The sequence below is a fragment of the Pistacia vera genome, unplaced genomic scaffold (assembly GCF_008641045.1).
Source record: "Pistacia vera cultivar Batoury unplaced genomic scaffold, PisVer_v2 Contig254, whole genome shotgun sequence".
NCBI lineage: Eukaryota > Viridiplantae > Streptophyta > Magnoliopsida > Sapindales > Anacardiaceae > Pistacia > Pistacia vera.
In genome coordinates this window covers 71,371-85,895 of record NW_022196062.1, presented here as the reverse complement: position 1 = coordinate 85,895, position 14,525 = coordinate 71,371, and the positions used below count along the sequence as shown (strand labels likewise).

Below are 14,525 nucleotides of genomic sequence, written 5' to 3'. Positions count from 1 at the left end.
GCTGTGTGATACTTTGTGAATAAACATTGTAAATATACACAAAGCACAATGAAGATGAAGAGCAACACAAGCAATATATTGTTGTGTAGAGGAAACATAATCTCTAACGATGACAATTTAAATATAATAACAACAACTATTAAAACCAAAATAAATGCAAAAATAAAGAACACCAAGAATTTTAATGAGGTTGGATATTGTTACCTACATCCTCGAGCACGGTAGAAAAACGTCACTATTCTCTTGAAGAATATTATCATTCATAGTTTCATTTCTCCCTTGAATTTATTTGTTGGTTTGGAAAAATACCATTCTTTTGATAATTTTTAATCTGGTTTTTTTTTTTACAGGATGATGCTCATATTTTCTGCAGGGAGTCCCAGGTGAGTTGAGTTTGATTGATATCTCACAAAAAGTTTCTGTTTTTGTTGATTGTAGATATGTTGCAATAATTATTGTTCATTTTTCAGATAAAAGATGAAGTAAGAGGTGTCCTGGAATTCATCGATTATGCTTACACGATATTCGGGTTCAAATATGAGCTGAAGCTATCAACTGTATGATATTTCTTCTCCTTTATCTTTTCTAACAGTATTGAAGTGGAATATATGATATCCATCACTGTATCCACAAAATACTTCTTTGAGTGCTCAAATGGATTATTTCATTAATTTTTTGTCACAAATACTTCATTTCAGAGGCCAGAAAATTATCTGGGTAACTTGGCCACATGGGAGAAAGCCGAAGCTGCTCTTACAGAAGCATTGACTGAGTTTGGTAAACCCTGGCAGGTAATTTTTTTCTTTACCTTTAATAAATTATAAATGTCCATTTATGTTGGCTTTCTGTGACCTTTGTTCGTATTATCGCATAAAGTGCAGATAAAAGAAGGACATGGAGCATTTTATGGACCAAAAATAGACATCTGTGTATCAGATGCATTGAGGAGGAAATTTCAGTGTGCAACATTATAGGTTTGTGATGGTCATTGTTATTTTGCTTTGCCTTTTCTTGTAGTGGTGAAGAATTATAACTTAATAGATGAATGTCTGGGTTAATTACAATCACAGCTCGACTTCCAGGTACCTGATCGATTCAACTTGGTTTACTCAGCCGAAGATGAAGCCAAGATGGAAAGACCTGTTATGAGACACAGAGCCATACTGGGATCAGTTGAGCGTATGTTTGCGATACTGTTGGAGCATTACAAAGGGATCAGTTGACATGTTCATTATTGTACAAAATTTCATTTTAGTTTGATTTTTTCATCAGATTATCTCTTTCTGTATTTCTATAGCTGCGGGATCAAATTCAGCAAGCGGGTTCCTATGTTGACGTCGATACAAGCAATAGAAAGATGCAGAGAAAGGTTCATTTCAACCTTCATCTATACAATGATTTTCCTTTCTCTTTTCTTATTAGAATCCGACGTCTTATATTTTCTGCAGATATGATATGGGAAGCTCACGATGCGCAGTACAACTACTGTATATATTGGTTGTTGGTGAACAAGAAGCGAAAACTGGAAAGGTTGTCTCCATAATCCTACTGGAGTGTATATATAATATTATTTTTCTTATCTAAATAAATAATTGCAATGCTTGAAGAAATAATTTAACACGAAGTGAGTTTTGATCATTCTCATCAATTGCAGGTGAGTTTGCGGGAGAGAGATCGGAGAAACTTTTCAGTTATGAGCATTGAGAGCTTACTCAGCCCATTCAACGACAAAACGGAGGCCTATCAATAACCTATTCTTATTTATCAATAAACAATTACAATTACTGTATTATGTAGATATTATTAATGGAATTAAGTTTGATTGAATTTTAAGTTGTTCAAAATTACAGTAAATATACATGATCTATTTGAGAGAATCAAACTTGTCTCTCCATTCCTGTTTTGCTTTACTTTCCTCATGATCAAACCCGTCTTTTGTAATATCACTGGGTGGTTTGATAATAAAAGAGCAAAAAGAGGTTTCATGAGCTCTTGAGTTCGAGTCCCTCCGGGCACTAATAGAGGTGGCCACTAGGACTCTTACCCAACCAGCACCTCCAGGATCTCGAGAGATTAGTTAAGGTGCGCGCAAGTTAACATGAATAACCCTGGAGATTAAAAAAAAAAAAAAACCATTCTTTTGATATTTTTCAATTTTGATTATATGATTATGCAACATCCCATGTAGGGGTGTTAACGAGCCGAGTTTTTGGCTTAACGAGCTCGGCTCGTGAGAGAGGATTATTAATCGAGTCGAGTTGAGCTGAAGATTTCATGGCTCGGCTCGGCTCGGGAAGGAGTTGGGAATATTTCGAGCTAGCTCACGAGCCCACTCTCAAAAATTCAAATTTTTAAAGAAAAAATCAATCTTTTTTTTTTTTTTTTAATAACCTAGGCAGCACGCAGGTTTGATACTCTGAAGGTTTTTGTAAAAATTTTGACTCAAATCCAATGAAGAAGACGTGGTTCACAGCGAAGAGTTGACGGCGACAGCTCAGCGACGCAAATCTGATGAAGAAGACGTGGTTCACGGCGAAGAGTTGACGGTGACTAGGAGGTGTGCTAGTGCTGCCGACAAACCGTGTTGGGGATCGATGAAATTTAGGGATTACGGCGAAGAGTTACGGAAAATGAGAAAGTGCGTGGTTTTAGGGATTGAAAAATTGGGGGGGATTTTGTCCTTTTTAAAAAAAAAATTGTTGTTAAATTTTCATTTTAATTCCCTGAACTTCAAAAAACCCCCAGTTTTTTTCGAGCCAGGCTCGGCTTACAAGCCTAACGAGCTGAGCCGAGTATGGCTTGAACTCGGCTCGTTCTATCTCATGAATCGAGCCGAGCCGTTAACTAGCCAGACTCGAGCTAAGTCGAGCCGGCTCGCGAGTGGCTCGGCCCATTAAGCGCCCCTAATCCCATGTTACTTTTATAGTTATTTGATAAGTTGTCTTTTCCATCATTTTTTACTACTTCTTTTGTGTTCACTTTGCTGGTTTTGTAGCTTTATTAGACCCTTGAACTTCTGGTGAAACTTTAGCCATGCCTTCACCATCTTTATTGGTCATGGAGTTTCAATAGAATTGTAGCTTAAATTTATGGTACTTATGTTGCATATGTTCTTCAAGAATATATTATTCCAAACGCAAATACTTATTCCTAAAACAACACATGCGTCATGCAGCATATAATTTTGATTCCACTAAAATTTATATTGATCCTACTAAAATTACCCATATTATATTAACCTCATTAAGATATTTTCATATTTTATTGATCCTGGAATTTGAAAATACACATTTATTTTCATGTTTTCTCTCTTTCTTGGTTTCTCTCATACTTTCTGTTTCCTTTGATTGGATTAATCAAGAAAAACTATTCCTTTGTATTGAAGATTAACTTTGTGATTGCATGTGTACGTATATAGTGTTACATAGGGTGTTTTTGTAAATTCATATTGGCAGGTTTAGGTTTATTGTACTATTTATTTTCTGCAATCTTTGTGACCGTTTTCCATAAAATACATTACTCACTTCTCCAACCACTTATTGTCATGCCTCCCTGTCTATTTCTCTCTTGGTTTGCTCTTATATAATTGATAAGTTGTGTATATAACTTTTCAAATTAAATTCTTAAATTATTATTATCACTTTAATATATATTTTATTACAATCTTTGAATACAAGAAGATTTAGGATTTTAGGAAAATATCAAATATTAAATGAAGCTACTATCTTATTTTCTTTCTTTAATTATATCATGCACTAATTTGATGGCATTTCTGGACAAGTTGTGCAGTCAAGATCAAGAGTCAGGAGTCCAAATCAAGAAATGGCGGACCAACTGAAGAGTCATTGGTCTGACAAATAAATTAATAATTGAGAGTTAGGCCTTAGGCTAGGCGTGGTCAGTTAGTTGCTCAAGTAATTGAGTTTAAAGTTAATTATGATGACTGGACACTGACGTAATCACTCACCACTTGTAAATACCCTAAAGTCTTTTAATGATTTAAATATTGGGTTTTGTAGGGAATGGCATCAACATCAGATCTTACAAAATCTACTCCACCACGTTCTGTTGGCGATGCCTTTGCTAAGTGTCATCTTCTTATTGTTTATGCTGCTGACCATGCCTTTGCTACGTGTCATCTTTTTATTATTTATATTTCTGACCTCCCTTTTGTGATCGTCTTCTTTTTATTTATACGAATTGGGAATCGAAGACGGTTGTAAACCTTATTTAATTTCTGTAACGAACTGGTAAAAGACACGTACGTTACGGTCAAAAAGTGGTGTTCATCATTTTGACATTTTCAATGCCATCTCCATCTTTCAGGTTCAATTACAAAAACCAGATCCAACTGAATTGAGAATTAAGATAAGCATTAACCAGAACTCAATGGACTGTGAAAGGACTCAAGGCCATTCGATAATATATCATCATTAATATATTTTACAAAATACCATATTCCCATTTCTGCAATTTTTGTTGCAGATTTCTCACCATTTCTAAAAATTATAAGAAGAAAAACTAAAACTCAGAAGCATTACACTTATAATTTTGCCTCTTTAAAATAACCCTACAAATTATATATATATTTTTTTTCATTTTTAATTCAAGTCGGAAAATTAGTAAATTTAGTTTATGTATAATTTTTCTATGGACTATGGCTTCTGTTGCTGTGAATTTTTTCTCAAATCAACCACAACAACGCTCACGTTGTCCATACTATGTCTAGCCAGGGCCAATTTGGTCAACAGAATTGACGCGTCGGAGCAGGCCTTATCGGAACTCTGTCCAGCCACGTCACTTCCCGGCGATCCGGGTGACGAAGTCGACGTTCTGTGAGCTCGGAAGCACGTGCGCACCACGTTAACGGCTGTGTCGTTGGACACCACGTCCCATAAGCCGTCGCTCGCCAGAATCAAACACTCGTCATCCGTCGTACGCTCCGTCACCATCACCTCCGGTTCCGGAATCACGAACGGCTTCAAATAATTGTCTCCAATTGCTCTTGACATCGCCAGAACACCGAGGACACGTGGTCCCTCCCAGTAAATGACCCGGCCACCCGCCTCTTGGATTCGGAGCAACTCATCCGGTCGATCCGGCTGTAATTGAAAAAAACCAAAAACAGGTGAAGGGACGGTTTTGAAAAGCACGTGCCAAGAGAAGGTGAAATTACAACGTAAAGCGTAAAGCGTTAACCGTACCTTATGATCCGAAGAGAGAGGGACTGCGACTCCGTTTCGGCAGAGGACAGCGCGAGAGTCGCCACAGTTAGAGACGACAATCTTATCCGGAGTAACAACGGCGACAACAGCCGTGGATCCAACGGCGTCGCATTGAGGAGTCTGGAGCTCACATCTACAACTTGAGATCTTCGACTTCTCGGTCAACCCTTGTACCTCTTTATCCATTCTCTCGTAGCTTCGCTCCATAGCGTCCTTCCACTCCACAGTTTCTTCTTCATTACAGGCTTCAAGCTCTTCTTTAACAATCTCATGCAGCCGATCTTTACACTTCATCGCCACCTAAAAAACAAGGAACATATCAAAAGATGAGTCACTTAACGAAATGAATCAAAATATTTGATAGAAGTATCAAGTTTTTTAAAGATTATTACATGAGAGCAACCATGGCCATCAAATACGCCGAAGAAGTGCGTGTTAGCTGAAACGCTGCCTTTTTTCCTATAAAACGACGTGCGAATCGAAACTGCGTCTTCCATGTCTCGTCTTCTCCCACAAACTGACGTCATCCCAAATTTAGGACTCTCATCTCCCTCATCATCCACAAGGTTTGCACGGGAGCTTAAATTCAGGGCTTCATTACTATTAACTTTTTCATTATTAACAGAACGGCTTCGGTTAGGTACGTTCGTTTCACAGTTCTCTCGTGGTACGGGTGTAAAAAGTTCAAGCCTTTGTCGTTTCCGACCGTTTTCTAACGGCGTTGGAGGTTGCACGGCGGCGTCTGCCACCAACTTAAACGGCCGTAGCTCTAACCTCCTTCGCCTGGATGTTCGTGAGCTGGGCTCAACTGGTGCAGCTGGTTCAGTCTCATTAACAACTCCACAACAAATTCCAGCCATTGAATTCCAAGAAAATAATGAAACACAAGCTCAAGTTGATAACTTCAACTTCAACTCCAACTCCAACTCTTAACTCTGCAATCAGTTGGCTTCACCGCTTCAGTACTCTACAATTATATTGAAGAAAGAAGCGACTAATGAGTTTCTATAGACAAAGAAGAGACAGAAGAGAAATGAGAGATCTCTTGCAGAAATGAAAGCACCTATTAAAATCCCTCGAAATGAAGCTTTTCTACACAAGGGAAGGCACAGTTTCACCTGGGGGCCACACGTAATAGCGGGCAGCCTACCCGTCACCGTCACGGGCAGGTATCAGACACGTACAGTTGGTGTGACGTCGATTTACTGAATACAAGATACCATCTACACCGTCCATTTTGGCACGATCTTTCTCTCTCCTTGATTAATCACCACGTGTATTAGTATTTTATGAACTTGTTTACGTGGTCCAATGAGAGGCTGACACCATCGGAAGATATGACCCTCCTTTTCTGACACGCATGTGGTCCTGCCTCTTTTGTGAGTTAACGCCGTATACATTGTACACATTTTTGCCTGATTAAAAAAAAAAAGCTGTTACAGACAAAATCACCACGTGGCGAGATCGTGGAATACGATATTCGAATTGGATTCGCCTTTTCACACGCTTTTGTTGCGAGTGCCACCCAAACACTTCTCCTGTACGACTTAGCAGTTTATAATCAGTTCGTCACCTTTTTCTTTCTTCTTTTTTGATTTTTCCTTTATTTTTTTTATTTTTTTTTGCAATTACTAATAATATTAACTTTGATGTGTTTTAATTAAAAGTAACCATGAATCTAATCATTTTAAGAAATTATTTTATAATTTATGAAAAAATTCTCATAAATTTTTATGTACTAGTTAAACATCAAATCACATATGAGATTAATGTAGTAATTCCACAACTAATAACATAAAATAAATATATTTGTCATATAAATGCACATATATAAAGAATATGTTATAAATATTTATTTTTGTTTCTGAAATTCTTATTAGCTCAAATATTTTATGGTAATGGTTATAACCATTAATTAGACAGATAATTATCTCATAGTACAGATTTTTGTTTCAAATATACCAATTTCATGTGAATAATAAGGGTTATGCTTATACATGCGTGCTTGCCAGTAATTGGTTCGTGCAAGGACGCGCCCTGGTTAAGGGAATAGAATCGGTGCTTCTCACTTTTATTTTGGTCGTTCCATCCAGTTGTCCAGCGAAAGCGTCTACGTAACGAGGGAAATTTAGGCGCGTGTGGGACCACATGTCAAAGATCGATGATAATACTGCAGGATATCTTAGGTTCAATAGCTTTTGAATAGCCACGTGTCTAGGTCTGACGTGGAGTTTAAGCTGCATCTCTCGTTCCTCGCGCTGTTACACGTTTCGAGCACTGACTTCCCCGCAAATTATAAAATTCGGCCGTCCCCTAACCCAATTTAGAAAGGCAGTTAATGACACCTTCTACATACTTTTCTAAATTTAAAAGAAACCCTTCATTTCTTATACATTTCATTTTAACCCAAGTAAAACTAACATTGATCTCCTCCAACTCTCGCGTATTTAAATTATGATGATTAATAATTTCAAATGATTGAAATCCAAATTAATCCACAATTAACTTAATTTTATTAAATAATACATAAGATATTGGCAAGCATAAAATCTCTTTTCAAATTCTCTCTTATCTTATATTTTAAAATTAAATAAATTTTGGATTTGGATATATGTGGGTCATTTTCTTTTCATTTATTAGTACATTTTAAACTACAGCTGCTCAAAATATGACAGCTATTGACAATTAATGATAATTGCGCTTATGACTTATTCGATGTCTTGTGTAGATACTTTTTATAAAAATAACCAATAAGGGGTCATTTTGTAAAAGTTTTAAAATTAAAATGATTTTTTTTCATCACCCTAGATTATTTGTAATGTTTGTGGGGACACGACACGTGTAACGTCAGAAATTTCGTGACAGAAGATATTCATTCAGAAACATGGAACGATACAATACACGTCAATGAGGCAGGTGGGGACCGATAGGCAATAAGTGAAAGTGATGAGGAGTTTGATAGTGCCACGTAGAAGGGGGTGTAAGCTGTCAAGCAATGAATCTCCTGCATGATGTGACGCAACGAAAGGCAGTGACACGTGAGTGAGAAAGTAGTAGTCAGTGAGTCCAGTGACTGACCTAAACCTTAGGTTCCAACCCACTTAACCACAGTTACTTTTACAGCCTTATCAGATAACTACACCATCTGGTTAAGTCAAACCCTTTGCTCTCCACCCCAGCCTCCATAGATAATAATCTATTTGAAAAATAAAAAAATTAATAATAATTTAGAATTTAATTACCGGGAAATTTTTTACAAAAAGTATCCAATGAGGATTGGTGACTTTAGTTTTTTTGTTTGACACGTATGAGGACAGTTGCACGTGACAGATATGAGGGTGTCTCTCATAAAAGTTTGGTGCGATTATTGGTGGTAATAATAATAATAATAGTAATTGTGCAGGTCAGATAATTTTTTAGGTTACCAGCAAAAAGCATGACTCATCATCGTAACCAAAAAACCTACAAAGAAATGCTGAGGTGGAGATTTTTCCAAGATATTTTTATTTTATATAATTTATAATTCTCCACTTAATTAAACAAATAATTGGTAGGTTAATGTAGTCTTTTCATGTTTAGGTTTAGTAAAATGTGTTTGGTTTGACGGATGAGGAAAGACGAATGATAATATTCTCAAAAATTAATATTGATTATCTTCAATAATCTCAGAAGTCAGAAGTAATAACCAAAAGTCAACGGATTTTATTCTGATTTGATTCAGATTTGATTTCTTCCTTAACACTCAAAGTGGATTCTCGTATAAATAAAAATGGTACCAGTGAATTCTCTTACAGATTAACTAATTTATAATATAAAGTTTCTATCCATTTTTGAGTCAACATAACTCAAAGATTATGGCGAAAAAAGAACATGTTTTCGAAAGATATGCTTGTGGTCGGTGTTTTCAACATATTTAAATGGGATTATATAGAATATTTGAATTGAATAATGCGAAATTTATATCGACGAATAACTTGTAATGTTTCCCAAGTTCTACGTTTGTCCTACTCCTACCGTAGGATGATAAAGATGTAACCAAAAATTGGATAAAATAGATAATACTATACTTATAACCCTAACGTGACAATTCGTAATTGGTCAATTCGTAAATAAGTTTCACCTATCCAATTGCGAGCTATTACATTGTGATTGTGAGAGAAAGTTTGTAATATTGGATTAAGAGTCAATGTTTATCCGGGATGAAATTGTGGCTCACAAAATGCTTAAAATCAATGATAAAAGAAGTTTCAGAAATTGCCTTTTGACCCTTATTGGCCATCATCAACGTAAAAAACTCTAGGAATGTGTTGTTTGTGTTGAATAGTTCAGGCACTTCAGCTCTGACTGAGGTGACGGAATGGCTAATTTTTTTTCTCGATTTAGTCTAAAAGCCATGGTTAAAACCATTTACAGTGAATCCACCATCAACGGAAATAACCTGTCCAGTGATGTAAGAAGCAGCACGTAGACAAAGGAATGCCACCAGGGATGCAACTTCCTCTGGTTCCCCGACTCGTTCAAGAGGAGTTCGAGAGAGTATCTTTTCCACGAATTCTTTGTCCCTAAGCGCCTGCATGAGAAAGGAATTAACAAACAATGAGATTCTTTGGAGGATAAACATTTGACATTATAAAACTCTACCTGAGTAGTAAAGATTATGTCCAAATGGAAATTCTGGCACAAATTCAGGGATGGAAATAAGGAATATCTCAAGCCATAAATCAGAGAATGGTTTCATATGAAGGTCAATTACACGATAACAAAGTCCAACCCCAGATTTGTAACTAGATGATGCTATACAAGACAAGCTCTCAAACAGTGTTTACCTAATAAACTAAGAAGATCATGTAAAATTCCCTCAAAACTCTGATAATCAACATGAAGAATTAAGTTTTCCAAGACTAATGATTTCCAGAAGTGATCACGTAGCAAATAGCACATAAACTCCTTGAACCAGTTTCCAAAACCATAGTAGAGGTTAAAAATCTATATCCAGAAAATTCATTTAAATTGTCAAAAGTTGCTCATAAGATAAGATTAAAGATCAAAACGCACAAGTGCCTGGCAATCGAGTGACAAAACTTAAAGTTGCAATCCTGGAAATTACTCAAGTTTCATATTGATTGTTATGCCTAAAAAAATAGGGCTGACACGAGTTTACGTCAGCAAGCGCCAATCAGAGTTCAGGAAGTCTTTGTACCGTTCAGGAGCTGTCACGTCGTCTAAAGACAGAAAGAGTATGGTTGTCATCAACTTGACAGACTCACGCTTCATCTATGAGTGGATGGGAGTCGCCCACTTGTCCAAGCCCTACGCGATTTGAGGATATCTCTTATGTAATCAGCCAATGGGGAGTGCGGTAGGAATTGTACTACATCTATCCACTTACAGATTTGTAATCATTACCCTGAAATCTTCTACTATAAATAGAGGGCTCCTCCTCTCATTTTCGAGATTCTGATAAAAAATTCGCATTCTGATTATAACATTTTATTCTCAAAACATAGATAACCTGTGAGAAAGAGACTGACTTGATATTTTCTCTGAATAATCAGTCATTTGTACCTCGGCTCGCTGTTCGCTATACGATCTCCTCTAACCTCATATATATAAAAGAATAGTAGACGTAGGATTCGCTTTAAGCATCCAAACCACTTTAAAAATCATCTTCCATTTACGTCATTGCATTTTTCGTTCATGTGCAATTTCTAAGCTGAAATTTATAAGTCAACTTAGTACTTTGTACGTATGCATCGTTGGTGTCAAAATCAAGCATCAACATTAATTATTAATCAAAACTGAAATTCATGTCAGATAAAATTTATAATGCTCATAGAACAATAACATTAAGCAAGCAATCACTGATAACATATTAAGATAAAGTCGTAAAACATTCTATAGAGATACTTACAAGTATGTTGAGTCTGCCATTAAAAATTGAGCCAACTCCCTCCATCAGCTTCTCTCTCTGAGCAGAAACTGAAGCATCACAAACTGAACCAGAAACCACGAACCCCTTACTTCGCCATTCTTGTAAGCACTTATTAAGCTCAGCTTCATTTCTTGAACAAGTGTGGATAGCAGCACCAAACCCAGCTAGTTCCTCCACTATTGCATACCTAAACTCGTAAAATAACAAGCCCGAAAAGGCTTTTTGTTTTAAACTTTAAATCGATGGTTACATTACTTTAATTTTCTCGAGAAAGAAAACTTAGAATAGGAAAGAGAGAGATTAACGGAACCCGATTCCACGAGTGCCACCAGTGACAAGAGCAGACATTCCCTGAAGAGACCATCTCGAGCTTTTGAAACTGCTTTCCTTCTTGGCCATTGTTCTTCGATTCACTGCGTTTGACTTTCGAGTTCAAGCTCGGCTCTTCAGACTAACGACTAACGAGGATCGCTATCTGAAGTGATTCTGAATTTACTTTTAGCGGCGGATCAGTGGATCACCGTTCTTTGTGTGAAGCCCACAATGGCCGAAGGAAAATTATCTTGCCCAGCCCAATATTTCTTCAAACGGGCTTCAAGCTGGAAATAAAAGAATAGCAAGAATAATATTGAAATAAATTAAGGTCTTATATAAATATTATATAATATTTTTAACAAATTTTATAAGGCTTTATTTCAAAACATGATCTTATTAGATAAAATTTTCTTTTTCATTTTTTGGTACTAAGAATTTATTTTAAGTTTTAAGTCACCTGGTTTATAAGTCCTGCCATTGTAGGATAATAAAGACGAGTGCAAATTTTGGCTCATGGTGAAGAAAATAAACATAAATTGTAGCTTACAAATGGATTGATCTCTAAATCAAAGCAAGTTAAAATCTCTATAGAGAGTGAAGTTCTGTAAGGGAGAACAGGTTTCTCAAGAACAATGACACAAGACATTTCAGATATGGCCTTTCGGCCTTTTTGAGCATCGTCAATATATAAAACGCTAGGGACAAGTTATTCGTGCTGAATAGTCGAGGAACTTCTGCACTGAGAGTAACCGAAATGTCTAATTTTCTCATTTAGTCTAAAATCTAGGGTTAAAACCATTTACACTGAATCCACCATCAACAGAAATAATCTGTCCAGTGATGTAAGACGCAGCAGGTAGACAAAGGTATGCCACCAGCGATGCAACTTCCTCCGGTTCTCCAATGCGTTCAAGAGGAGTTCGAGCAACTATCTTTTCCACGAACTCTTCATCTTTAAGCACCTAGCATGAAAACAAAATAACCCAAAAAATGAAATTTTTTCAAGGATAAACAACTGGTATGAACTATCATGTAACTGTACAAGAGAATAATAAAGATTATGTCTAAATGGAAATTTTGGGCAACATGAATACATTTGCCATAGTTACCTCTTCTATTTGCAGAAATACAAAGAAGGAACATATGATATTATTGCATAAAAGTATACTCATTCCCCAGTACGGATTTAGTGGAAGAAGAGAACATTTGAAGTTGATTTATAAGACTTATAAGATTTAGACAAACATGTCATGTATAAATTTTGGGAACATTTTTCTACATATAAATTTTGCTAAATGATCACAAGTAGAGAGCAGAATATTACATGTTGTACCAGCGAGGTTTTGATGTACCAGGGAGCAACACTGTTTGCCCTGATATTGTCCTTTGCCCACTCACAAGCCAGATTTTTTGTAAGTTGATTCATTGCACCTGAGAATAGCAAGAAAGGAAACAATCCTTTTAACTTATTCACGGCTCATATTTGTTTGTGCCGAAACATCACCAAGTGGAGAGCTGTAACTGACCTTTAGTGGCTCCATAAATGGATCCAGTAAGTATATGCACAACACCAGCAACAGAGGAAATGAACACAATACTCCCTGATCCAGATGCTTTTAGAAGAGGATGTGCAAGTTGGCACAGATGGTATGCCGATTCAAAGTTGGTAGTCATTATCTTTGAAAATTCTTCGGCAGAGTACTCCATAGTTGGTTTTTTGACATTTGTCCCAACATTGTTTACCTAATAAACAAGGATCACAAAGAACTCCCTCAAAAGACACAGGAGAGAGTTAAGTAAGATGTTCATGTTACAAATAACACATAAGCTCCATGAACCACTTTTGTTCAGGTTTTGTCATAACCATAGAAGAGGTTAAACCCTTATCAAGAAAAATCATTTTGATCTTCAAATTTATTGATATAATTATCTGGAAGTGCCATACAATCAAGGGGACAAAAATTAGACTTGCACTCTTGGGCAATTCAACCAAAAGTTAAAATCAGTTCTCAACTAGTAAAAAGAAAAAATTATATCACACAACACTTGTAATGCTCAAGAAAACAGTTCCCAATGTTCATATATCATAAATGATAGCCCATATCCCAGATTGGTAGTGAAACGCCATTATCATAAAATTATAGGGAACCAATCACAATGAGCATCAAAAGATCTTTTGTAGATCAAATACTACACAAGCCACTTTGGAACAAGAACCAATACAAGATAATCACGCTAACCAATCATTAAAAACGTGTAATCTCTTCTACTATATTAAAAGATCAACACATTATATTGATGAGAAAGCGAATAAAGATTTAAAATCTATCGAGGTACTTACAAGTATGTTGAGTCTGCCATTAAAAATGGAGCCAACTTCTTCCATCAGCTTCACTCTCTGAGCAGAAACTGCTGCATCACAAACTGACCCTGTAACCACAAACCCTTTACTTCGCCAGTCTTGTAAGTATTTATTGAGCTCAGTTTCGTTTCTTGCGCAGGTGTGTATAGAAGCACCAAACCCAGCCAGTTCCTCCACTACTGCATGCCTAAACACACAAAAAAAAAGGGACTTTTCTTTTAACTTTAAATCAATGGTTAATTTTCTCCAGAAAGAAATTGAAAAGGAAAGATGTAAAGAACCCAATTCCACGTGTGCCGCCAGTCACAAGAGCAGTCATTCCCTTTAGAGACCATCTCGAACTTTTGAAACTGCTCTCTGCGTTTGACATCGTACTTCGTTGATTGCTGAGAGATCAAGTTCGGTGATCTGAATTTTGTCTTATTGTCTAATGTCAACTTTACACTTAAACGTCGCCCCATTATCTTCCCTCTGTTTGTCCGTTTGTTCTTTCTATGGGCCAAACAGCGGCCTAAGTAAAATTTGAAGGATGGGATATTGTCTCATTAGACCACCATTTTTTAATACAAAACAATGTGATTTACCAAATTATCTAATTTTCTTTTGAACCCATTTAATTTAACATGAATATTGATTAAGATAATACCAATGAATTCATAACATAGCCAAAATCTCCATACAAACTTAATTA

The 14,525-nt window shown here is 36.3% G+C and overlaps 3 protein-coding genes across 3 annotated transcripts; 1 reads left to right on the top strand and 2 right to left on the bottom strand.

Annotated features, from left to right (window-relative positions):
- Positions 1-341: 341 nt before the first annotated feature.
- LOC116132463 (probable threonine--tRNA ligase, cytoplasmic) lies at positions 342-1,554 on the top strand (the record flags this gene model as incomplete). The annotated part of the gene is made up of 6 exons (XM_031418121.1): positions 342-383; positions 471-557; positions 699-791; positions 882-974; positions 1,083-1,369; positions 1,449-1,554. Coding segments are annotated over 4 exons (315 nt in total), but the record flags the coding sequence as incomplete, so codon positions are not given.
- A 3,034-nt stretch (positions 1,555-4,588) lies between these two features.
- Positions 4,589-6,297, bottom strand: LOC116132496 (protein phosphatase 2C 37). The gene is made up of 3 exons (XM_031418162.1): positions 5,618-6,297; positions 5,205-5,525; positions 4,589-5,102 (listed from the first exon to the last, which is right to left on the bottom strand). Exons 1-3 carry the CDS (start codon positions 6,083-6,085, stop codon positions 4,656-4,658), a joined length of 1,236 nt encoding a protein of 411 aa, XP_031274022.1. The 5' UTR covers positions 6,086-6,297; the 3' UTR covers positions 4,589-4,655.
- Positions 6,298-12,026: 5,729 nt separating this feature from the next.
- LOC116132467 (tropinone reductase homolog At5g06060-like) lies at positions 12,027-14,386 on the bottom strand. The gene is made up of 5 exons (XM_031418127.1): positions 14,116-14,386; positions 13,814-14,021; positions 12,999-13,215; positions 12,797-12,903; positions 12,027-12,434 (listed from the first exon to the last, which is right to left on the bottom strand). The coding sequence occupies exons 1-5, from the start codon at positions 14,202-14,204 to the stop codon at positions 12,249-12,251; spliced, it is 807 nt and encodes a 268-aa protein (XP_031273987.1). The 5' UTR covers positions 14,205-14,386; the 3' UTR covers positions 12,027-12,248.
- Between the last annotated feature and the right edge of the window lie 139 nt (positions 14,387-14,525).